Raw genomic sequence first — 24,403 nt, 5'->3', positions numbered from 1 at the left:
ACTGTGTCTCGCCATGTGGTTTCTGGTTTTGCAAAGGAATATGATAAGCCTTTATCAATATAGGGAGTGAGTAAAATCCACTTCTCAAATCTCCTTCCAAAAATTTCCTATTATCCACCATGTCTCCTCAGCACCCTCAGGGAGGGTCTCAGGGAGACCTCACATTTCCTTCTTATGAGCTTTGTTCTGGTAAGGGAGGAGATAAGCTAGCATGCGCTTGAAACCCAGTTTACTTCTTACCGGATAGTGCAGGGTACCAAGTTTGTGGCATCTGTAAAATGCAGACCTTACTAGGGTTCATATGAATGGCTGCAATGCAGAAGAGAGGTCCAGGGAGCCTGCACCCATGCCAGGTTCATGCAGGAAAGTAAGAGATTTTTTTTATTTGCAATGATGCCCTTCTTGGATCAGAGGTGAGCAAACTTGCTTGTTGATACATCCTTTGTCAGCTCCAAAAAAGGCAAAATCCAGTTGGACCAGGGCTGCTCTGAGCATGGAGAGGAGTTTTCTTTCTCTTTTTTGATGCCTGTACGTCAGGACACTGCAAGAGCTTGCAGAGGGTATTCAAGGGCAGTTGAAGCTTTGGGCAAGGCAGGTACAATCCACGAGAGTAGGGGAGGAGGCTGAGGGGAGAGGTGCAGGTGTGGGTGACAGCGGGAGAGGGGACCAGCAGGGTCAGTGGTGGTGCAGGAAGGCTGGGAAATGCCAGAGGGGTTTCAGACAGTTGTGAGAATTTTTATGGGTTTGTCCTTGGCTCCTTCTCTCCAGGCAGTTTCCTTCCCAAGACTCTTTTCTCTTCATCATTTTCCAAGGTCACACACAAGGTTGTAGCACAGCTATACGGTGAAGAGGCAGTGTGTTCCCAGTATCCTCACCACTCTGCTCCCTCCCACACTCAGCTTCTGCCCCTGCCTCAATTCAGTGCTGTAGGTCAGGGAGCCTGGGACAACATCTCTTTTTCCAGTGCCTTTTCCCTTCTTTTTGCCTCTAAGCAAAGTATGCCTGGATTTCTGACTTCTCCTGAGGCCAGTAGGTTAACGTGGGTTTCCTGGAGGTTTCAAGGGGGCTGATGTTATCCATCATAGGACACATACTCCACCTCACAAGGTGGAGCTGCAGGCATGGGGGCAGCTAGTCCTGGAATGTTTGTTGCATATTTTACACCTTCTCCTGAATCTAGGGCAAACCACAGAATAATCAAGCCCTTGATTTGCTAAAGTGCCTTCCTAGCTAATTTAGGGCTTCTTGACTCATTGCCTTTTTTTTTCAAGAGCCTCTTGAAAAGCAAAATGAATTGCTTAAAAAATTGAGCTAATAAATCCTCCATTTCCCCACTCCTCCTTCCCTGGCAGGATTTTACTTTGTTGTCCATCTTTCTTCTGGCGATGTGCTCCCTCATTTTCAGTACATGGATTGCCAAAGAGACAAACAGAATTTGCCCCAGGGCTCGTCTCCATTCTTCTCCCCTGGGCTACTTTTCTATCTCTTGCTAACATGCTGTATTGCCTTGTACCATTGACTCCTTGATAGCCCAGCTCCTGTTTTATCCCACACTCCCTTTAGGTCTGAAACACACCATTGCATCTGCTCCACATGGGGTCTTCCTCCTGCTTGTCTATTAACCTACAGCTGTGCTGAAGCTCTCATGCACACACATTTGACAGAGCTCTTATCTAAACAGGATCCACTTGCAACCACGTGAGCTGGATCATTGCCCTGGTAGGTGATGTGATGGGGAGAAGATGTGCAATGCAGTTAGTTTTCAGAGAAACTGGGGAACTGAAGAGCACCCTGAAAGACAAGTTTGCACTCTGTACTTCAAGCATGCTTTCACTGCGTAAACCTGTGCTTTCCCTGCTTGTGACTCTGGCTGCTGGATTTTACATCCCATTCTCAGATAAAATGCCCTCTGTTAACCCCCAAAACCCGGGCTGCCTCAAAGCGTTGTCCTTCTTCCACCGGAGACTCAGCACTCTGTGTTCAGATGGGGCTGACCCAGATTACATCAGTACATTGCCCCCAGATCAGAGTCCCTGAAAGCCGTATCTGAGCAGAGGGGCTGTAGAGGGCCAGATTCAAACAGAGGCCATCTAAGGAGCCTGTCCATCTCCAAGAGATGTCCATCTCAGAGAGATGGACACGAATGATCTCCTGTGACTGTCAGGAGGCTCTTAACCCCAGAGCTCTGCAGTCAGGGTCCTGCAGGCAGGTATCAGGATGGAAATACAATGAGGATACTTATGGTACCAGCTGGGCTAGAATCACTCCCAAAAGCATTGGGTTTGGTGAACATTATTGGACGTGCAAGGGGACAAAACCTCTGCCTTCCTTCTGCCAATCCCATGTTTTGTTTAAGAGGTCATATTCTGTTCTTGTGAGTAGATGATGAAGGGTGAAGCATTTTGAGAAGAACCATCCAAATAGCCCAGGGATCCGAAAAGAAATTAGATATCTGTAACTACAAGAAAATACGGGTCCTAACAAATTGATATACTGCTGCGGTTACGAAAATTGAGGGTAACCATAGGTCATGCTTTAGGCTTGAACACTACTATTTGTTTCTTTTGTACAAGTGCTCCCAGGTATCGTACCTCTCCATCATGGCTGCAGGCTTGCTGCAGCTTGGGAGACCATATTGGATATTCGTAGCTTTTCAGTGCATGGAGTAGCTTCCTTCCAGGTTGTAAAGTTGATTTTATGTTGATGAATGGCCTGTCTGTGGGACTGGGGTGAAGGTGCATTATTTTCCTATTTTTCATATGACTGAGCAGAACAATACCTTGGGGCATCTCAGAACAAATTATCCTAGAGAACCATGCCCAGAAGCAACATGATAGAAAAAAAAAATGCACACAACACTCTAGGCTGTAGCACTGAACACTGCATCAGGAGAAATAATCCTAGCTCTGGATGAATTATTGAGGTCAGCCCAGATTGCTCTGTCATGTAAAGGGTGCTGCAGAAACTGCAGACACAGCATGAGGCTGTTGGGTTACTTCAGGGGCTAGGGAGCTGGTTATTAGAGAAGGTGAGGAGAAATTGTCCTTTTGCTTCATTAAGACTGGACTGGAATGGTTTCAGGGTGTGAGCACCACACCCTTTGTCATCCTCCTTTGAGATCAGGTCCTGTGGAAGCGATGGCCCCTTCCTGCCTGTGCCACTGATACAGCCTCAGTTTACCAAAGTAAATACAAAGGAAATCCAAAGACTTTCTACAGTTAACTAGAAGCTGGTCTATCAAGGAACTTACATCCCTGCTCAGGGCTGTTAGCAGCCACCGGTCTTATGTGTAACTGCCCTGTTTTCTAACTCAGTCCTCCCGGGCTGCTGAAGTGCTGTTTTGGAGTGTGGCTGATTTCACTCAAGATAACTTGGTGGGAAAGCACGGTCGCAGGACTGTCCTCTCTGGTTAGTGCTCTCCATCACTTATGCACGTCACCCATGGCTGGGAGCAGAGGTGAAGCGTGCTCCTGGCTGGGATGGGCAAAGATAACAGTAGAGCATAGTTCATGTGTAGTGGTCCTCTGTCCCCCCGAGCACTGCATGTCTGAGCAGTGGTCTGATTTCACTCAGGGCTTCCCAGGTGTGGAGGTGATGCTGACACGATGACCATGGTGAGGATGGGAAAGTTTGGCAGGGAACAGGGTCTGTAATGTCATCAAAGGAGAGAGTGGGCAAGAGATGGCAGTATAAGGCCTGTGAGAGGTGGGAGGACTCTGGAAAGCTTTGTGATGAGTTGAGCTCCTCTACTTCCAACGCACAGCACCCACACAACACCTATAGGCAACTGTTTGACCTATCTCCAGCGCTGCACGTAGCTTTCCCTCCCCCAACATCTCCTACTCATTCTCTGCTGCTCCAGGGCTGCCAGGGAGGGAGAGAGTGGAAGATAGAGGAGAGGAAAGGCTCATGTTGGAGGGACCAGAATAAGTAGAGATGGGGACTGGCCTAAGCCCTTTGCTGTGAACCCTGAAGTCCTTCTGATGTCACCTGAGGGAAAAGCTGCAGAAGCCAGCCTACCAGGTTGGGTAGTTAGGTTCTCAGTGGTTTTACTAAAGCTGACTAGTCAATAACCACTTCATGGACAACTTTCACGTATCAAAGTACTGACTCTCTGGAAAGAAATCAAAACCTGTCAGGCAATTTTTTTACATAAAAAAATATGTGAAAGCAGGATTGAATCCTTGTATTTTTCATGTCTCCTGGTCAGCAGCACACTAACAAGAGGTAGAAAAAACCCTACTTCGTTTCCTTCCATTCCTAGTTCAGGGTGGGCTTTTTCATGCAAGGCCACTTAGACGCAAAGAAGGACTTGAACCTGTATTTCCCGAGTTGTGGATCCGGGCTCCAGTGAATTCACTATCAGCCGGGCTAGATAGCTCCCTTTCTTCAGTCTCTGTTATAAAACTTTGTCAGAACTGATACATCATGAGAAAACTCTTCGGCTTTCACAATGCATTGAAAATGTCCCAAATCCTTCTCCTTGTGATATTCTTCGCTTTTGCTTATTTGGGTTTTGTTGTTTCAGGGGGAGTTTTAAAGTAGAAAATAAGATTTTTTTAGAAGGATGTGTCAGCGCAGTGTGTGTCTATCTGGGAAAAGAGAAAGAATATGCTGAAAACGATGGATTGCTCAAAGCCATCATTGGCCACAGCTTTGAAAAGCTTTCATGTAAAGCAAAATGTGTTTGTTAGGATTCAGGAAAACAGGTTTCCACAGCTATAATCAGATCCTAATTTTAACAGAATGCTTGAATCGCCAAAGGGAATTGCACTGTATTTATTGATTCTGCTTTGTTATGGGTTTTGCTGCTTTGTAAAACACTGCATTTGGATGCAATGTTCAAATGTGATAAAAAGGCTACATTAATCAGCAAAAGGCCACGGCTGAGAAGCTTTCAGAATAGTAGTAGAAAATTTCACCAAGAAAAGCTGTTTGTCCCAGAATTTTTCCAGCCAAAGGAATAATAATGTCTGAGGTTCTCCAAGGTCCCCTGAAGCAGGGACGAAGAGACCGCGTGCTCCTGGACACAGCTGCCCCAGTTCCACCCCCAACATCCCATAACCTGCTAAAGATAGGTGCCTAATTACAGCACATATTTTGAGTGGAACAGATCAAAACATAGTTGGGAAAAATCCCTGTGAGCAAAAACTATACCCAGTCAGATCGTATTTGGTCTAATTTACCCTTCCATGGAGTGGGAATCGCAGGTAAGGCTCACGAGCTGAGTGTTATAAAGCTTGTCAGGCAACTCCAGGCCCAGGTAAGATCTCTATGGGACTTTTGAAAGCCCTTAAACTCCTGGGGAGTTCTTAGAGTCTTATGAGGAGAGAAATCTGAAGACAGCTGCATTAGAGTAACAAAAAATTTAATCCTAACCGTGACTCGGCTGGTATTTCTCTAGGTAGCCTTGAGCAGCTCACCTTACTCTGGTCATTTCTACTTCCATGCCTTGAAAATGGCAATAAAAGGTATCCAGCTGTCACAACTTTAAGGAAGGCTAATTAATGCTCAGAGCAGGATATTAAAATGGAAAGCACTATATATTCTAAGCACTATTATATCTTTATTCAGAATAATTTAGTAATTACAATCTATAGATTTTTAAGGCCAATGGGGACCATTTCCTGATAATTTAGACTGAATTTCTCCAGCCGGAGACCGTAGGACTTTACTCAGTGATTTCCATCTGCAGCTCCAGAAGCTGAGGTTTAACTAGGGTATGTCTGGTAATACAAGCAGGAACCACAGCCTCTCTAGGCTCATACCAACCACAGGGGGGCTGCAAAACTGTCAATATTATTGACAGATTGCTGTTGTTTCTGTCTCATGGGGTTCATTTTCTGTTTTCATATTTTGCTGACTTCTTTCACAACATTTTTCTTAAATCAGTCTTGAAGATTTCAATTTCCAAACAACAACAAAAATCCCAAAGCCACATGAATAACAGCATGTTTTGTTGATAAAAGAAAGAGGGTTATGATGAATAACACATTCCCTTTATGTTTGTGTAAACTTTTTGATTAAAACATGGCAGGGGAGAGAATTTTTTGCCAAATGGGCAATTCCAGTGATGTTGACAATTTTGCACACAAATTATATTTAAAAGATAAAGCCTATATTTAAAAAAAAAAAAATTCATTTAAAAAAAAAATAGGAAGAAGGTACAATGACCTATAGTCATTGTGTAGTGTATACACGATAGCATAGTATAGGACACAGGTGATACGCTGGTCCTCACTGGCCTCCAACTGATGGCACATCTCAATCTCTGCACACACCTTACAGTCACTGCCCTGGCTTTGCTTGGCTGCTGAGCCAGGCAGCAGCTCCCCACACCCTCAAAGATGAGATGATCATTGCTAGAGACTAGCTGATGGGCCTCGGTGGCTGGTGACAAGGTTCGTGAAAGCTTGAGAGGCAGAAGTTTTCTCCATCGTGGAGTTGACAACTCCAGCGCAGAGCTATGCCAGGTCTCTAGGCTTTGCTCTGTGGGGGCACCTGCACTTCCAAAGCAACGCCGTTGCACATCTGATTTCAGATGAGAGGAGCAATTAGTAATTAAAAATAATAACCTTGAAGTGTTTGAGTTGTACTTCCCTTGATTGCCACATGCACAGAATCTTAATTCCACTGATAAATCTTGAGCTTTTGGCTTCAACATATTAATGCACTTCTACTGCGGAATAGGCTGGAGTCTGCAGCCTGGGTTTGCAGGTGGCATGAAGGATCTGCCCCAGGTACTGCTCCTTCCTCTTTGCCTGGAACAGTTATTTATAACTCTCAGAGGAAACAGTGTATGACTTCATTGCCAACAAATAGTTTTAAAGAGAATTTTAACTAGTTACTCACATTTTGATACCAGGGGTTCCTTAAAAACAGAAATTAGAGAAAACTGGTTAGTAGGGTACATATTTTGATCTATTTCTCAGATTAATTTTTTTTTGTCCCAAGGGGTTAAAGGCTGCTGAGAGACCAGGGCTTACTTAGAAGTTAGCCCAATGGCAAAATGGGGCAATGTGTTGGAGTGCCATTCTCCACTCTAGCTGTTAGTTTCATGAAGGCATTCCAGTGCTGCTCTCAAGGATAAGCATTCAAAACATTTCATATTAGTCTACAAAAACAATAAAAAACCTTTGTGAAATGCTATGTCACCTAAACAGAGAAAAATTTGCCCCTCAGTGATTCTATATGAAGGCATTTTGATGGAACATAATGATGAGATTTCATTAAAACACTCAGTGGTGGACTTTACTCGTTGCGGCACCATTCTTATACCCTTCCTACAGTTACTAACAACACAACTCAAGCCAAAAATCATAACTTAATAATTCTATACTTAAAACAGATAAGGACAAATAGCGCAGTCATTTTCTTTTCGTTCTTTTGGATTCAGACTTCAGGTTTTTCCCATCACTGAATCTTCTTATGGATTAAACACCACATATTGATGAGCTATGAATGGGTAAATTGCCTTTACTTTCACACCTTGTCTGTACATCACTTGAAACTATTGGCAGATGACAAATTCTGAAAGAAGTAGAAACATTCAAAAATGTTATTTGAAGATTAATGATGAGGAGAAAGAATAAGATGAAGAAGATAACATCTTTTATCAAGTCACGGTATACCTGATTGCTGTCCAAAGCTAGGATTTCAGACAAGAAAGATGCAGGGAGGAGGGAAAAGGTAAAGAAGTTCAATTTCAGCTGTTAATTTCAGTTTCACATATTACCAGTATCCAAGGTTTTGTAACATTCTCATATAAAGTATGTATTCAGTATTTACATTTGTATAGAGGGCTTAATGGGGAGGTCTATACCCCAAATCTGAACTGAACTCTGCCAATACATGGTGGGTGCTACATGGCTCTGGGAGTGAGCAGAGAGCTCCTCCCTTGAGGCTGCATTCAGATACAATAGGCCTCCTGGCCTACATTTTAAAAAGCATATATTGACTTTAAGGGATTCAACTGGATGTACTTTTCACCCGTGCAAGGGAGGTGCTTGTCTTTCCTCCAGGGGAGGATACATCCTTGTACTTGCCGCAGAGGCAGCTCTGTAGACCTTCAGACAACACCACAGCTTTTAACTGCCTAGCCCTCAAGGTGACAAATTCTGCCATATTCTTCTTTTCCTAAATCCAGCCTTCTTTCAGAACGTCCCTAAAGTTTCTAGTTTTCAAAAGCTGGCCCATTGCATTTTGGCCTCACTATCCGCTGGTCACTAAAGCACAACACAGCAGAGATTTATCTCACCAGCCACCCTACTCAGTGAAGGAGACACATCCAAAGCCTTCAGCATGCTTTGATGCTCACTTCAACGCTTCCAGAAATAGTAATATTGCACATTTATTCAGCATCTGCTTGAGGAAAATGCATCTCTAATAACCATCAAAATACAAAGGCAGTCAGATGTTAACACTTCTTTTTCCACCCCTTTGTTTCAAACCACTCCAAGGAAGCTTTATAAACCATGCTGATGAATGGAGAGGGTCCAGCACTGAAAAAATGCAAGATAGGCTGTTTTATTTCTTCCTTCGTGAGAAGAGAACAGCCTCCACTGAAGCAGGGAAATAGAAAATGAACCTCTGAGGCAGTCATGCAAAATTTCAGACAGAGCCTTACTCGTGTGATTCTGTTTAATCACCGTCCATTTCCTCTTCACTCTTCAACTAAATAATAAATATGGAGTGGTTTTTTTCATTACCATTTGAGCCAAAACTGGTCCTGGAGAAAATATGAAAATAAGGGGAGAGCTTTGAAATCAGTGGGTTTCACTGATTTTAAATACAAGGCACCTGTGTAAATTTCTAATCCAATAATTAATAATCCAGCACCTTTTCATCTTAGGAGCTGTCAGGAGTAATTTCCACATCTGAGTGTAACACACATCATAAATCCACTCCAAATGATTTTTAAATTTGTCCTTTCCAATTCCGGTTTGAATTGACATTTTGTTCTGGTTGAAGTGGCATCCTCAGACGCCTTCTCCCCTGCAATTAGTTGAGATTAAGCAGTTGGAGAACCAGCACAGCAAAGATCAGAAATGCTCATAGTCACTGATGCTTTGATCATACTGAACAGCAGAACAGCAGTAGGGTGTAGTTTGTGACTCTAAGTTGCATAAATAAATATATTTCTGAGACTGCTTTCAAATGATCTGTAACAGGCTGTGCCAGCAAGTGGACTCATTTTTTACTGCTGGAAAGCAGCTTATGTGCTAGAGTCTGAATGCAGCTTCAGTGCTAAGCACACAGAGCCTCATCGTTTTCTTTGTTCAATATTTATACCTTCCTGCACGACTTAATGACATGCTAAAAAAGAACTAAGTGTGTTCCAATTGCGGATGTGGATTGATTTAATCATTAGCAATCTGAAAGTATGCAGAGCTATGGGTTATTAGTATTTTATATAAACACTACAGCTCATCTTTTTGGAGCGTGTGTGCCGGCTATCCCAGCAATGTGAGCAGCCTGAGACAGGCAGTACAGCACAGGGTTTTAGTCACACCCTATCCACTGAATTTAATAGCAGTTGAGCAGCTAAAACCCCTTATCAGTGCTGTGGAAGTGTATCCCAGGGTGAGCGTACACTGGCCACAGCTGCCTGAATCCTATCAGCTAATGCCGCCTGCTTGGCTGCACCCTGGGTAGAGCACGCATTACGGGGAGCAAAGTTTGACACGTGGGCTGTCTTAATATGAGCATTTGGAAACTGAGATGATCTGTGCACTGGCACACATTTCCTAAAGGCTTTTAAAAACTTTATTATTCAGTTGCTGATACTTGCCGGCCAGGGCTGAGATGCTACAACAACAACCAGATGTGGAGTACTTTGGCCTTGGTGCTTCCTTCCATCCTGAGGGAAACTTAGAAGATTGAACGGACAAAAATTCAAATAAGCAGACCCCCCAAACTCACTGAAATGTTTTGGATCCCCAAATTGTTTGCCTATGCTTTAAATTCCCCAAGTGCTCGACAGCTGTTTGCAGGGCTGCTGCTTTTTCTTCCCCTGAACTGGCTCCTTATCTCTTTCAGCACCTTGTGGGATGCTTTGCCCCTCACTAGGTAATACTTACATAGTGAAATCAAAGTCACATAAATGATGGGCTGCTCATCTCGTCATACAGTCACTAAAATTGTTGCAGGTCCCTTTGCACATAGCACGTATGCAAAATGTAGGCATCTCAGCATGGTGAACTGCCTGAAAAAGAGGGTAATCCAGGGGACCAATGCACCTACAGGGGACAGTCAGGGCCGGAGCTGAGAATGTAGACAGAGAAGGGAAATGGGGAAAGAAAGGGGTAGCAAGAGAAAACAATCTTAAGGGGGGGGAAAAAAAAAAAAAGGAAAAAAAAAAGATGGAGAAATAAACACTAAAAATTCATTTTGTCCTGGGGGATTTCCAGCAGGTGGACTCCTGTAGCAGATCTTTATTGAAAGGATAGCATCTGTTTTTCATAAATAGTTTCTGAGCAGTACCTTTAAATGAATTTGCAGAAGAAGGAAGCATCATTATCTTCATTATACCTGCGGGAAAGCTTAGGAAAAGAGAACTGATTTGCTTAAAGTTAAGCTTTTTACCAGCTGAAACAGCAATAGTCTCTTGAGTCACTCTTCACTGCTTCCCTGGCAGAGGTCTAGCTCTGCCGTGCCATCAGTTCTCAGTGTGTGCAGACTAAGGCAAAGTGGTTTTGCTGTACATTTTTTGCTGTTGCTCAGCTAGATGTGTTTGCTAAGCAGAAGTGATCACTTTCTCCTTTTTTTTGATCCAAACTTCCTGCACCTTTCCCATGACTCGGTGGGTTCATAAGAAAAAATGCTACTCACCGCTGCTTGAAGTTTTTAAAAAATTAGTTACCCCACAGAGTCCCAAGAAAAATATGGACCAGTTCCCAGATAGGTAATCCCATCCAAAGAGCATCCTCTGAACGATACTGCAGGAGGCATCCCAGACAAGAGGGATGTACAAAGGACCAGCACATGTGGCCATAAAAATGGTTTCCCAGCAGTGTTGACACAGCCCAGCAATTTGAGGGGAGAGGGGTCTGAGATACTTCTGAGGCTTTGGCGTTTTTACTTATTGAACTTTTTATTTGTCCATTGGCTCTTCCCAGTTTCCCTCAGAACTGAAGTTTGAGAAGCCACAATGCTTCAAGTCTGGTGGTTCCTGCAGTGTCTCAGTCTGTGAGGTGCTCTGTGACAACTGGGCACCAGGACCCCCCCATATCCCCACTGGGACACTGCTGCTGATGGAGGTGGCAGTGCAATAATCTCTCTCTCCCCCGAACTCGGTTCCTGAAGCAGCACAAACAAACCCTACAGTATTTGCAAACATTTCAAATACGATGCAGCCTGGTTTTGGATGGGAATTGGCTTCGACCACGGCCAGTCAATCCAATGGATACATAGTCCAGTTCTGCTGCTGGCACACACATTCACATCTTCAATTTTTAAAAAATGAGAAGGAAGTAAAGAAATGATCGTTGGGGGTTCAGCTGCCCGTCCGTTGGCAGGTCACAGCTGACTCCGCAGTTCTACATGTGTTTGCTACCTCCACTAATCCCAATGGGATGAAGTGATTTATTTTCCCATTCCCTTTCTGTAAACCATCCATTGGCAGCAGCCAGAGTCAATCAATTGCTTCCACCGGAGCTCACAGCACAGACAACAGTCCTGCACAGCAAAGACAGCAAAAAATGACTGAGGGAGCGAGCGAGTGGCTGGGGAGTGTGCACAGAGCCAGCTGCTCATGGACAGAGCTTTGATCAGCCCTGCAACCTGTGAAACACCAATGTTACTCAGTGCCAGAAACCCAGGCAGCCCTGTAGCCCACTGAGGAACATCACCTTCACAAACAGAAACCTTCTGCTCCAGCTGAGGGGTGGGCCATAGAAAAATACACAGGACAGTTGGAAACATGGGCAAAGGTCTCATGTCTGTAGAAGCAGCACTTCTTTTTCCTTGAAAACAAAGGCTATCATGTACCTTCTTTCATTATTTTCCTTTGGGCTAGAGGGAAATTGTGAAAGGTCGCCTTCATGGAGAAGGAGCCCTCTAGTGAAACCTTCTGAGGGTAAGACAGCAATCAGACACAGAGGATTTCTGTGCTGGTTCTTGCTGTTCTTTTACAACCAAAATTGTTGGTAGTAACAGGGGCAAAGTAGCAGTATAAAGAAAAGGGTGATTTTGATAATAAACTTCAGGTTTTCTCTTATTTGAAAATAATGAAAGCGAAATACATAGAAATATCATTACCTTTTGTGCTTACTGCCTATCTGCAGGACTCATTGTAGCACAGGACAAGTGCGTTATCTTCTTGCCCTGCACCACTCCACAAGCAACTGAAATATGTAACATCACTCAGGTGATGGATGGCAACTGCATAAAAGATATCGGTATGACACAAGTCGGGAGGGTACTTTATGGACATTATAGAGGGAATTTAAGCAAACAATGAGTAACTACCAAGTTTTGATTTGGTTTTGATCCAGAGTTTAAAACTTCATCTTTTGATAATTTTCAGTGAAATTTCATGATAACAAGCCAGAACCTGGGTTCTGAAATTATGCAGAAAATGCTGCTGAATATCATACTCGAGTAATGGAATAGGTTGGGTCAGGGAGGTGAGTTTTTGATCACAGCCATTGAACCAAGGTTTTCCAAATATTCCCCTGAGACACCTCTATCCTATAAGCAAGGGTTAAAACCAAGAAACTGTACTGTTTCTTTAAAAACAGAGCACCTGTGTTCTTCTTAAATATGGAAGGGAATGGGAGCAGGAACATGAGCTCAGTGCGTGCTGTGTGGAAGTTTTGATGGATGTGAAACGACAGCCATGCTAGGGAGCACATACTTTTCTCCATTGTGCTGCTTTCTTGGGCTGTAATCTCATCTAATTTTGAATCCAAATGCAAGCTATAGCATCAACACAGCCTCTCAGTTTCTTTCCAAAAAACATTTAATTATTGCCACCCTTGTGTGTTTGTTTTGCCCAGTGAACAGCAGCAAGCACATAGTGAGAAAATACCGTGGGCACCTCCGAACCAAGATTGAGTCTGGAGAGGGCACCATTCCCGTCCGGTGTCACAACGCGGCCCAGACGTGGGACGGCGTGTTGCTGGGAGAGCAGCTCATCACCATGTCCTGCACAGACAAAATCGCCAGGTACCGTAGCACCCGGTGTACGCACATCGCAAAAATCATCGCGTGTCAAAATGAAGTGTGATGCCACAGAGCACTATGACTACCATGGGGGAAAAGCTAGCAGGTGCTGGAAACCCCTGTGGAAACAAAGACCTTCTTTGTATGCAAAAACAAACCATATAAATAGGATGGACTGTAAATAGGACATTTTCCCAAATTCTCCATGGGTCGTTAGTTCCTTTTTACAGCGTGACCAAAAATATAAGCCCTCTTTGCAGCATTTCTGCCAATAGAATTTCAGTGTGCAAATAAAATACATCCACTCTGCTCTTATTGGATCATTTACCCCAAAACTTGCAAACAAACCATCATGCAGATAAACTTAGGTCATCTGCGCCCTATTGGATTAAGTGCCCTAAAAGCTGCTAAGAATATTTTTATTATTCTGAATGTCATTGCAGAACTTGTCACGTCACAGCCCCCTCTGTGGCTTTCTGCTCCATAAATGCAGCATATATTTATGTAGAATAATTGGCATATAATAAATATTTCAACATTTTTCCACGGTGGCACATAAAATGTAAAGAAATTCACCATTCTAATTCAGGGCATTAACTAATAGCAAATGATGGTGATCACAAATGGAAAACAAAGAGTGTGCATTTGGATGCACACATATATTATCAGTATATATCTATACATGCATGTGTACTTATGTTAATAATTATATTTGGTTTGGTTTTACTGCAAACTGGAACATTATATGCATTAGCTATAAATGCAGCTCTACATATTAACTACATTACCTTATAGCTATAAAAATGTAAATGTTATGATCAAATTCTCTGCTGGGATATCATGCCTAAGAACTCAGTTAAATTACACCAGCAGAGAATTTGGCCCAATTATTAAAGGCCAATATAAACATAATCTTTCAAAAAATCATAAAGCTTTTGTTTAACTAAAATGTGTAAATTCTGCTCTTAGCTTTAACTGGATGACCTACTGAAGTTAAATTAGTCTGTAGGCTTAGCAAAGCCTGCCATTCTGGCAGAAAAATGTATGACTGAACCAGCAAACGGAAATACTGACAGACTCACAAAATCCACCCTCTGCTAAGTGTAATCGTCACAACTGTTGTGTTTGCATGAAGGATAAAGAGCAACTTCTGTTAGGATGTTTTCATTTATTCATAAAGAGATAACAGAAAACCCGCCAAAAAAGTGGATCTCCTACACTGCTTTTAGACGCAGTTGGGTTTTCCAAATTCAGACTCAAAAAACTAAAAAAAATGTAAGTTTGAGAACGGAAATATTGCACTCTTTGTGGTTTTGAAAGTCATTAGCCAATGAATTAAATACCAGCTTTGTGAACAGTATTACATTTGCTGTTGATGGGGATGTTGACTGCAATGCACAATCTCAGAAGTTGGATTTTCTCCAAGCACATCTGCTAAGCACTTCCAGTGAATCCTTTCTTTGTTGCCACATATCTAAAGAGCATTAAAGTCTGTGAAGAAAAAAAGAATCTACCACAAAGTTCTTCCAGGATAAAAAAAGTCTTGCAGCTCTCATCCTTGATACTGTTACTGCAATGCTGTATGAATTACTGCAGTTTTATTTGTTTGCACTGTAACTCAAATAGATATGGTATTTTCCTAGACCAAAAAAAAAATGATCAGCAATCATTATTCTCTGCTTTGACCAGCAAATGTTTACTCTTACCAGCAAAGGACAGTTAAAAAAGGTGCTGAGAAAAGTGGTGGAAAAAGCAACATTTGTAGGAATGGTGGTAGTATTGTGGCACTACAGGTGCTTCAGAAGTTTGATCACTTCCAATCACTGTGGGCTCCTTGGTCAGGTTAAGAGCTCTGGTACAGTGAAAATGCATAGAACAACTGCTGAATAAGCAGATGAAGAGAAAAGATCAAGAGACTATGGAGATTCAGAAATCGATGAAGGTTACAAGAAAGAGGGAATGGTCGTTCCTCTTCCGTGGAGATGGGAAATGACCATAGAGGAGGTTATTTGTGGCTCAGGCACGGGCAGCTCCCAGCACCTAGAAGTGATGGAAAGCAAACAAGAGGGGCCCAAGTGGGGATTTTGTGGAGAAAAATTGTTAGTAAAGTAGAGAGCATAGAGCTGAATGTAAAAACAAATACCCTTTCACATGAGAAAGAGAGAAAGGCAGATGCATTCCAGAGAGTGCTGGGTGCATTGCTATGGCTTGTACTATGGTGAAGGGTCTGAAAGCTCCTGGAGAGAGTGCCCAAGGATTTCTAGAGACATCCACAACCCCAGCTGTACTTGCAGCTCATGCCTTTCCCTTCCTTTCTCTCTCCCAGTCACACTGCAAGACCTGGTCCTGGAATTTTATTTCCACCAGGCTCCTATGTACACATACCATGTCATAACTTTAGTTGGTCTCACAAGTTCTGGTTTGGGAGTCACAAAGAGCCAACGCTGCAAGAAAAGTTCACAAAAACATCTCTTGCATGGCAGAAAATAAGCAATCCCCTCAGGGCTGGTGACAACGTTGCCAGAGATTTATGGCTGCTAGAGATTTTGTGCAGAGCTTGAAAAAGAGTGGTGAGAGACAAACTTTGCAGTAAACGTTTTCCCAAACTTCAGTTTATCACATTAAATAAGATCTACACTCAATTTTTACATTTCTTGTCCTCACCTGTAAGAGGAAGAAATCAAAGGCTTCTTCACCTGGTCTTTGCTTTGCCACATACAGAACTCTTTTCTGCTTTCTTTCCCTCTGGTCATAGAAAATAGAGGCAGGGAAGGAGTTTGGTGGATGAGGAGATTGCTGTGTGAGGACCCTTTCCCCACTCCTGCCCCCAGGAAGAGATCAGTAGGTGACTCCAAATATTTGCTCTACCACATAGACAGCTGACTCTTCAAATGTCTGCAGGACGCAGGACTCTGCTGCACAGCATCTTGGACTTGTCTCGCAATGAGAAAAAAAGATCTCTGAAGCTGGAATTCATGTTTGTATAAGCAAAATTTGACAAAAATCTGGCTTGTATACTTTGGATTTTTATTGCTTGTAAAAGCCCCTCAGGAGCACTGGGCTATTAGAGAATGTTTCCTCTTGAGAACGTAGCCAGTAGCTGCTAAAATATACATCATTTTGCATTATTTGCAAAGGACATTGCTATCAGAATATCAAAGACCAAGAATGGAGAGAGTTACTCAGAGAAGTGGATAATATTCTATAAATCATGCGTCTAACGATTTATGTTCTTTCTTGCTCACAGGATAGCCATAAGCAGACAGTGGTTTAATCAGATTTATTTGTTATTCAAAGGCATTTAGCAATTTTTATTACTATCACCACAAGTTTGAGAGAATCTGATGCTTGGTATGCATTATTTGGGCTCTGTGACTGTGTTGAGATTGCAGGATAAACAGCCTGGTCTCATACCTATTCCCTTACTGAATTAAAGCACAAACACTTCTGGCATGAATACTCATGTTATTTGGCTCAGGCAGGAATTACGAGGTGAAATTCTGCGACTGCACTATAAAGGAGGTCAGACTAGATCTTGGTGGTTCCTTCTGGCTTTAAAAACCTATGCATTTATATGTGCAGATTTTAAGTTTGGCTTCTGTTAATCCCCAAATAACCCACCCTGAGAGGGTGTTGGCTTTTACACTCCCAACTTCTGTGAGTCTCACAGGCCAGCTGAAGGGAGTTCAGCCTCTCAGTGCCATAGGTGTTAGCATTAAACCATGTTCTTTAGGCCCATAGTTCATTAATTGCACTAATACTTAAGATTTTGACCTTCATTTTCTCTGTTATGTACACTGTATACACTTGTGAAAAAGCAGCAATATCATGAGCAAAATAATTTTGAAAAGGATCAGCTGTTTGGGAAAAATTTGTGTCATTTAACATTTTCTTCATGCTAATTATAATCTATATTAAGACCTTTATGTCAACAGAGACATCCTCTGTCTGTGTACTATGAGAAACTGAGTTCTGCACTGCTCTTCCCCAGGACTCTCTTCCTTGATAGACCTTAGCAAGGTGACCTGAGACCTCACACTGGGGCCAAGGCAGAGGATGTTCATGCTCACTGGATATCCAGCTGATGTATTTACTTTGAAGAGATGCCAGCTTTCTGTGCACCAAATTTACACCTACACACACTAATAGTGTGTAGACATATTTGTAAATGCACTAGCTGTGGCACTTGTCCTCTTTCAGAAGTGGGCATCTGTGGCTCCTCTTGCAGGGTGCAGGAATGGGGAACGTGCTTTGCAAGATGCAGGGTTTGGAGGGAACAATCCTCAAATAAAAGCCAGAATTCAGTGTTTATTTTGTAAGCTCTGGCCTTAAAATTGTCTTTTTAATACCACTTCTCAAAAGGTCACCTTTAAAAGTATTTTCTTGCCCCCGCTTCCTCATACTTCACAAAAACAGTGACATTAATCCCAGAGGTTAAATAAGAACTTAAACATCTAAATTATACCTCACCTGTGAAATTACACAAACCATAACAAAAGACCCCAAACTTTGCATTGCGAGTCTATTCCTGCCCCATGGCTAAGGTTTGTGAGTCATTTGGGCCCACAAGTCAGGAAGGAAACTTTATTGAGAATGTATTCAGAGTATTGCAAAGTAATGTAGTTTTAAGGCACTGTTTCAGGATTTAGCAGTGGGAGTCTGAAGTAGCATTTTACAAGATGATTTGAGCACATTAAGCTGTATTTAAATGTAGCATATAAAAATGCAAGACTAAAAATCAGTGTTAGAAATTGGCATTCTTAGATCTATTTTAGTGGTAGCCTGTCGACCAGAGCCACTGTTAACAGAAGACTGAGCCTGACAAGGTAACTCTTAAGAAAAGCTACTTCAGAGGCTGCATACTAATGTAAATGAAAATCAATTAACACAGCCAGATCTTCAATTAGAGATGATTTGTGCATATGATTTGTAATTCTCTCTCTTAACCCCTTTCTGTGTGACTGGGATTTCAATTTCAATCTTTCACCACAAGTTATGTTCCAGAAAACATATATAAACCACCTACTGTTAAAATACAGATCAAAAACTAATGCACTAGTTCCAGTTTCCAAACCGATAATAGCTAAATGGTCATATAAATAGGAACACCACAGGTGTTCTGCTGAGCACAGGCCGCCATGAATAACAATTTATATTGTGTGAAGCATAGCTGGAAGTATTGGTAATAGAAACTGTGGTACAGGAGGTTAACAACACGCCAAGCGGGTAAGACTTAAAGCTCTTAGTAATGTCCAAAAAAAAAAAGGATCTTTTATAAAAAGCCTTAACAAAATGCGCTTTGAAATTCATCAGCCGTGCTTTTTAATGGGCGAGGTTTTCAAAGGTCCCAAGGAGACACTTCAGTCTCACCAAGCTTCAATGGCAGGTGGACGCAGCTCCCTGAGATGTTTTGAAGCATCGTGCAAATTTCTCCACATCTCGGTTTCGAAGGGTTTCGAGGGCAGGAGCGTGTCAGCATTCGGCTTTGAGTAACGCTGTGTGCAAACTGATGCTGGAAATACTCAGTGAAAGGGCCCCAGGTGTCACACCACATCTCAGCGATGGGTGAGGAGCCACCTGCAGACCCACCCTTTGCAACCCCGTGGGTTTGCCCCCGAGCCCCTTCCTCAGTGTTCTTATCATCCATATTTTGGTTGGGGGGCTGCAGCCAACTCACTTGGTGAGATGATGCTCCAGCATGCAGGTGGGGAGGCTGCAAAGCCATTATGACTTGGGGACACATTTCATCTCGCCAGTGGTCCCAGGATGCCAGAAGCGTGGGGGCTCAGCAGGGGCTCACCCCCAGCTCACCCCACATCTGGGGGTGGGGAGCACAGCCTCTAATTAAAGGAAGGCTGCCTGCTCTGGGATGTCTCCCAGCTCGTTGCTGGCATTTCTGTGATTGACAAACAGGCAAAAATATATTTATTCAAGGATTATCTATATTGAAAACCGGACGCAGGATTTTGTCTTTGTAAACAGTGCAGTAATATCTGCTGTTTGAACAAAAAGAAGGGTATACTTTCCTTCCATTTAAAGTGCCAAAAGCTGCCATATTCAAGTGAAATGGGGAGACATTTGGTTTTATTGATCCTGCTTGCTGAAGATTTTGGTTTTTTTAAATAAGATCTGTGACTAGGGAAGCAGTGGGTTGATTTTCACTTTATTGGAAGGGTTATTATGAAGCGCACAGCACAGAAGTTATTAGAGAGATGCGTGCCCTTGAAAACAGCCCTTAAAATCTTGCACAATTAGGAAAATTCAGAATGATACAGCATATTTCCTCATAGCGAGAAAAGTCACTTTGATATATTGAAGACCCAAAATGTAACACTGCATTGCTCTGAATAATAATTTTATTTTGAAAAGCTACATTTGAAGAGAGCACTTTGTTACAGATGGGAACACAGCTACTTTCATGGACCTAAATTAGGCTACAGAGAAATAGCTCCTTCAAAAATGAGCACCCTTATTGATAGTTTCAGTGTTGCTCAGACAGATCTTTCCCCATCCTCCACCTACAAATAATTCCGTAGATGTTCAGATATCAAAGGAACGAGTTAGTACATTAGCCATATGTGTTGGTCAAGAGATGAACAGTACACAGGATAAAAGACCTTTCCTCAAATATTTGTCAGTTAAATCTATTGTTTATGCAAAATACTGAACTGGCTGCCCTCCAAAGTAGGTCTTTTTATCCACAAAGCAGAATGAGTAGATGAAAATTTCACCCCTCATTAATGTGCTTTTATTGTGCTCGGAAGGACAAGAGTAACAGCACGAGGGTCTCATTTTGGCCAGTTCAGCACGACCCCTCTTTGCCTAGGACTTGTGCTGACTTGGTGGGATTCATGCATGTGCTCAGGGCTGCTCTCCAGAAACAAACAAGCGGCCAAACATTTTGTCAGACTTGGACTAAACTTGAAAGCAAAGCTCCTTCTCTGCTTTTTCATCCCTCTTCGCTGAATGGATGCTGCTAAAATAGAGGTGAGTCGCACTGGGAAGTGGCCGGTGTACAGTTGGTAGTGCCACCACCCTCATCCTGTTTCTCCACCATGGTAGACACCAGCCTCAGCATTGCTCAAGGAGACCTGGCAAGCAGTCCCCTCAGAATAGTGCCTTCTCGGTATTGGCACCTTTTCCGATTTTTCTGTCCTTCCTACCGTAGGATGCCATCTGGTTCTGGGCTGAGTCTCTTTTTACACCACTTTCTGCCCATTAGACACAGCACTTGCTCTCACAACCTTTATGTCCTTTGTTTCTTTGGTCCAACCCCTCTTCCAAGCCGTCTTGTAGCTACTTTTATACCTTGAAGTCAAACCTCACTGTGGCTGTTTCATTGCCCCCTACACCTGCCTGGGACATTTTTGGGGTGGGAAGACAGGGTTGTCTCGAGGAACAACTGCTGTGTCCAGGACTTTTGCTCTGTCTCTGAATAATGCAGCAGTTTGCAACAGATCATACTGCCTTTCAGCCTCCATTCTCTGGGGTGTACAAAAATGGGGCTTTACCTCACAGCATTGTGAGAATTAATTAATGTTTATGAAATGCTTTTAATACATAGGAAATGACCTGATCATGCTTACAGTATGGTCTCCAATAGTGTAATTCCATTGACAGCTGAATCTCTTTTTCCACTAGGACGAACACGTTCAAAATTAGGCAGAGATATATCTCTAAAGAAAAGGCAGGTTCCTTGCAAAGAATTTAAATTAAATAATCATTATTACTTTGTAATTTATGATCTGAACACAATCCCCTATTTTGGTAAATAAAGCTCAGATGATTTCTTGTGATGTGCATATTGCTAAAATTCCAATATTGTTGAACATATGTTGTTTTTCTGTTTAGCTGCTTTTTTCTCTCCTTCAATCAAATATACAAGTGTTTTTTTAAAGGAAATGTCAGATGTTGAAAATAACACTGATATCTTACAAGTTTTCATCTGGACAAAGATATCACTGTCCAATTTTTTTACTCATCTTAGAAACTGGTCAGAGGCATAGCACTGTTGGCTGAATTAAACTCTATTTCTTAAGCTTGCATTATTAATTTTGCATCATGATAAGATATTTACTCAAAGAGGCAGCTAGTTCTTTCCTTTTAAAGTGATGTTATTTGCAGGAATGACCACACTTTTTTTTCCCCAAATGAAGTTATGCAAATCTGATCGACTAAAGTAAATGTTTCATAAAACCAATGACTGCTTAAATTGTGGGACTAAATTGTTTGTATATAAATATTACCTTTTATATTCCATTTGAGTTTTATGTAGATGAACACATTACTTTAATGACCTGCATTTACAGAGGGAGACGGGGAGAGTCTGACTCTGAAATCCTCAGCAGCCAGATGGCTGCCTTTTCTTGCATGAGATTAAAAGATGTTTCTCATTCACAGCCCTGCTTCGGAGGCAAATTAATATAGCCAGCTAAATTGCTTGTGTTTTTGGAATAAAATTTAAAGAGAACTTTTAAAGCAATTGGTGTCACAGGTTCCTAGAGCAGATTGCTCTCCAGGTACAGCATGCTGGTTTTAAACATTCAGTAATTAATGGAAAGTATTCCGTGTTAATTGACTGCTTCAGGAAAGGGAAATATAATGACTCCTTATTAATCATGAAAAGAGACATACAGCATGGAGGCACTGCAATAATTGCACCAATGGTTGAGAAATGTTAATTAATGAAAAGAACAATGATGTAAGAAATTAGCTACATAATGCTTGCTGCTGATGGAGATTGTGCTTTAAACACATTATTTAGCATGGCAGCCACTGGATGTTGCCTTAAATAGCAGGCACCCCTTACCCTTTCCTTCAGTCAGCTACAGAGTTCCAAATGTTGGCAGTGTTTTGGTTTTTAATGAACCAAAATACACTCTCCAAAACTACATTTTCTGAAGCATTTTCAGGTTGAACTCCTGAACTCAAAACTATTCAAACAGACTGACAGCATTCAACATATAAAAATATTATCCAAGTGTAAGAGAGCATGATAGTGTCTGTGCGGTGGGGAACAACTTCCTGGTAGATGGGCTGAGCTAAATAAGTTTGCCAGGAAGATAACTGCATCATGACTTCTTTTCCCTTTTTAATTTTTCCATTTTTTAACCAATTACCTGTCCCCTGAAGAATTTGGAGCAAGCATCCTGTCCTATCTGTGCTTAGCTTGATGTAAAAATTCGTAGGCTATTAAAATGTGGATCAGTTCTGGCACCTAATCCAACAGCAGTAGTATGGACCTCACAACCATTAACAATGGTTGGGGGCCATTAACAATCAATGAGGGCCTCAAGCTTTCCACCATCACTCTGTTGCACCTTTAAGACAGCAACAGGGTGAGACATATCCATCACTCTCTAAAGAGTGCAGGTTAAACTATTGCTTACAAATAAATTGCCTAAAACTGTAACTCTTTTGTTTCTCTTCAGGAACAGGATTTGATTCTTGTGGATGTCTTCATATCTGCATGATCATTTGTGCAAGGAAATATCAGCCTTTGAGGCTTTTGAAAATTATTCACAACAATTTTGTGGGAAGTTTGGCCACCTAAGTCATGTGTTACCTTGGCTGTTTGACTAGGGGTTGGTACTAAGGTATGACAAATGGTAAATAAAGGTAGAATAGCGAAAGCTCTCATTTTAGCTTACCATGACAAGCATAAAATTATAGATCCAGAAAAAAACTGAAATTCTGCTAAAGACATGCTAAATGAACGTTCAGCAAACACAAAATGCTTTTATAAAGAGTAGCTCTCAACAAGAGGCCTCTGTTTGCAATAACACAATCCCTTAAGTCAGTGGCACCACAGTAATCAAAAACCATCGTAGAAGGGGAACCAGTCCACGGGTGTATAATAACACAACAGTGAAGTGCTTCATGTGTCACAGGACAGGGACAGGAAGGGTTTTATGCCTCATCTCTCCAACCCATGTGCTGGCCTTTGCTGATTTTCCCAGGGCAGCTCTCTTGTGGCCGTTCCTCCACCCGTGTGTTTCATTGCTCCTGAATTTCTTTTCCAGATGGAACATTCTTGGGCTCCAAGGTGCTCTCCTCAGCTCCTTCATTGAACCCATGTACTTGCACAGCATCATTGTGGGAAGCCTCTATCACACTGGTCACCTTTCCCGGGTAATGAGCCATAGAATAGAAGACATTGGTCAGCTGCCAGCTTCATACCGGCGCAATCAGCTGCTTCTCAGCGGTAAGCAAACACCTGCCTGCAAGACAAATGATCCCCTCTCCCATCACTAATTGTGCCGGTCACCAACAGGAAAGTTTACTTGTTTGTAAGTAAACCATTAGCCCATGCCTTCTTTTTTTCCTGCAGAGTACAAAATTTGTAGAGTGAAGAAACTGATGCATTTAAATCCAATACCTTTTTCATATGCAGTGACTGCAAAAAGGATCAGTAAGTGGATAAAAGCTGAGGAGATAAACAAACACTGCACAAAGAATGCTCAAATTAGAAAAAAGTGCATGACTAAGTAAAAGATTTCTAAAAACCAGAGAGGAAGTTTGCAGTAAATTTTAGGCTTAACTCTTTCCTGTCCTGCTCTCCCTCACCCAGCAAACACACAAATGAGCAGTCAGGAGAACCAGCCCTCGCACTTCTGGCACTGTGCCTGCAGCCCCACCACCACTGCCCTTATGTCGGACCCCCTGCTCCTTCACCACTTGCTGGCCATGGAGCAGGTGGCCATGAGAAAAGGGCTGTATGTTCACAAAGGAGCCTTGCCTGTTCAGCAGACCACAGGGAGTATTGCTGCCGTCTGACGGGGCTGCTGCCTGTTGTGTGGGCATCTCCATGGTTCCCAGCTATCTTTTGGCCTACTCTCACTGCCACCACTTCTTCCCAGACCTGTCCTTACTCCAGTTCTCTGGTCCTTTCTTCTCTATCCCCCTGACTCCCACTCCCTTAACCCCCAGCCAGGCAGCAGCTGCCCAGCCTCATCCCAGCAAAATCCTAAAAAGTCTTGAATGCCTTCAGATCCTCATAAGGCATGTAAGTGCTAAGGGCCACCAGTTTTGCACAGGATTAGACCCTTATTTTATTCTTAGACTATGATAATTCTTTTCCAGGAGGGTTCCCTGAGGCACCAAGGTCAGGATGCTTTATGGAGTACATGATCACCTTCCAAAGTCCTCTAGGTTCCTCAGTCAGGAGAGTGCTATTTTATCCCTTGTCTATCTCATGTTCTTTTCTTCTTTTTTTTTTTTTTTTCAACATATGTCCTTG

General features: G+C 42.4%; 1 protein-coding gene across 1 annotated transcript in view; it reads left to right on the top strand.

Annotated features, from left to right (window-relative positions):
• Positions 1-24,403, top strand: part of ADARB2 (adenosine deaminase, RNA-specific, B2 (inactive)) — a 112,349-nt gene that overhangs the window by 77,110 nt on the left and 10,836 nt on the right. Inside the window, exons 6-7 of the mRNA XM_014945189.1 lie at positions 12,999-13,167; positions 23,187-23,368. Coding sequence (XP_014800675.1) covers positions 12,999-13,167; positions 23,187-23,368 — 351 coding nt within the window. The remainder of the gene's footprint in view (positions 1-12,998; positions 13,168-23,186; positions 23,369-24,403) is intronic.

The sequence above is a fragment of the Calidris pugnax genome, unplaced genomic scaffold (genome assembly GCF_001431845.1).
Source record: "Calidris pugnax isolate Ruff unplaced genomic scaffold, ASM143184v1 scaffold54, whole genome shotgun sequence".
NCBI lineage: Eukaryota > Metazoa > Chordata > Aves > Charadriiformes > Scolopacidae > Calidris > Calidris pugnax.
The sequence above is the reverse complement of the archived record's forward strand: the minus strand, read 5'-3'. Positions and strand labels throughout refer to the sequence as shown.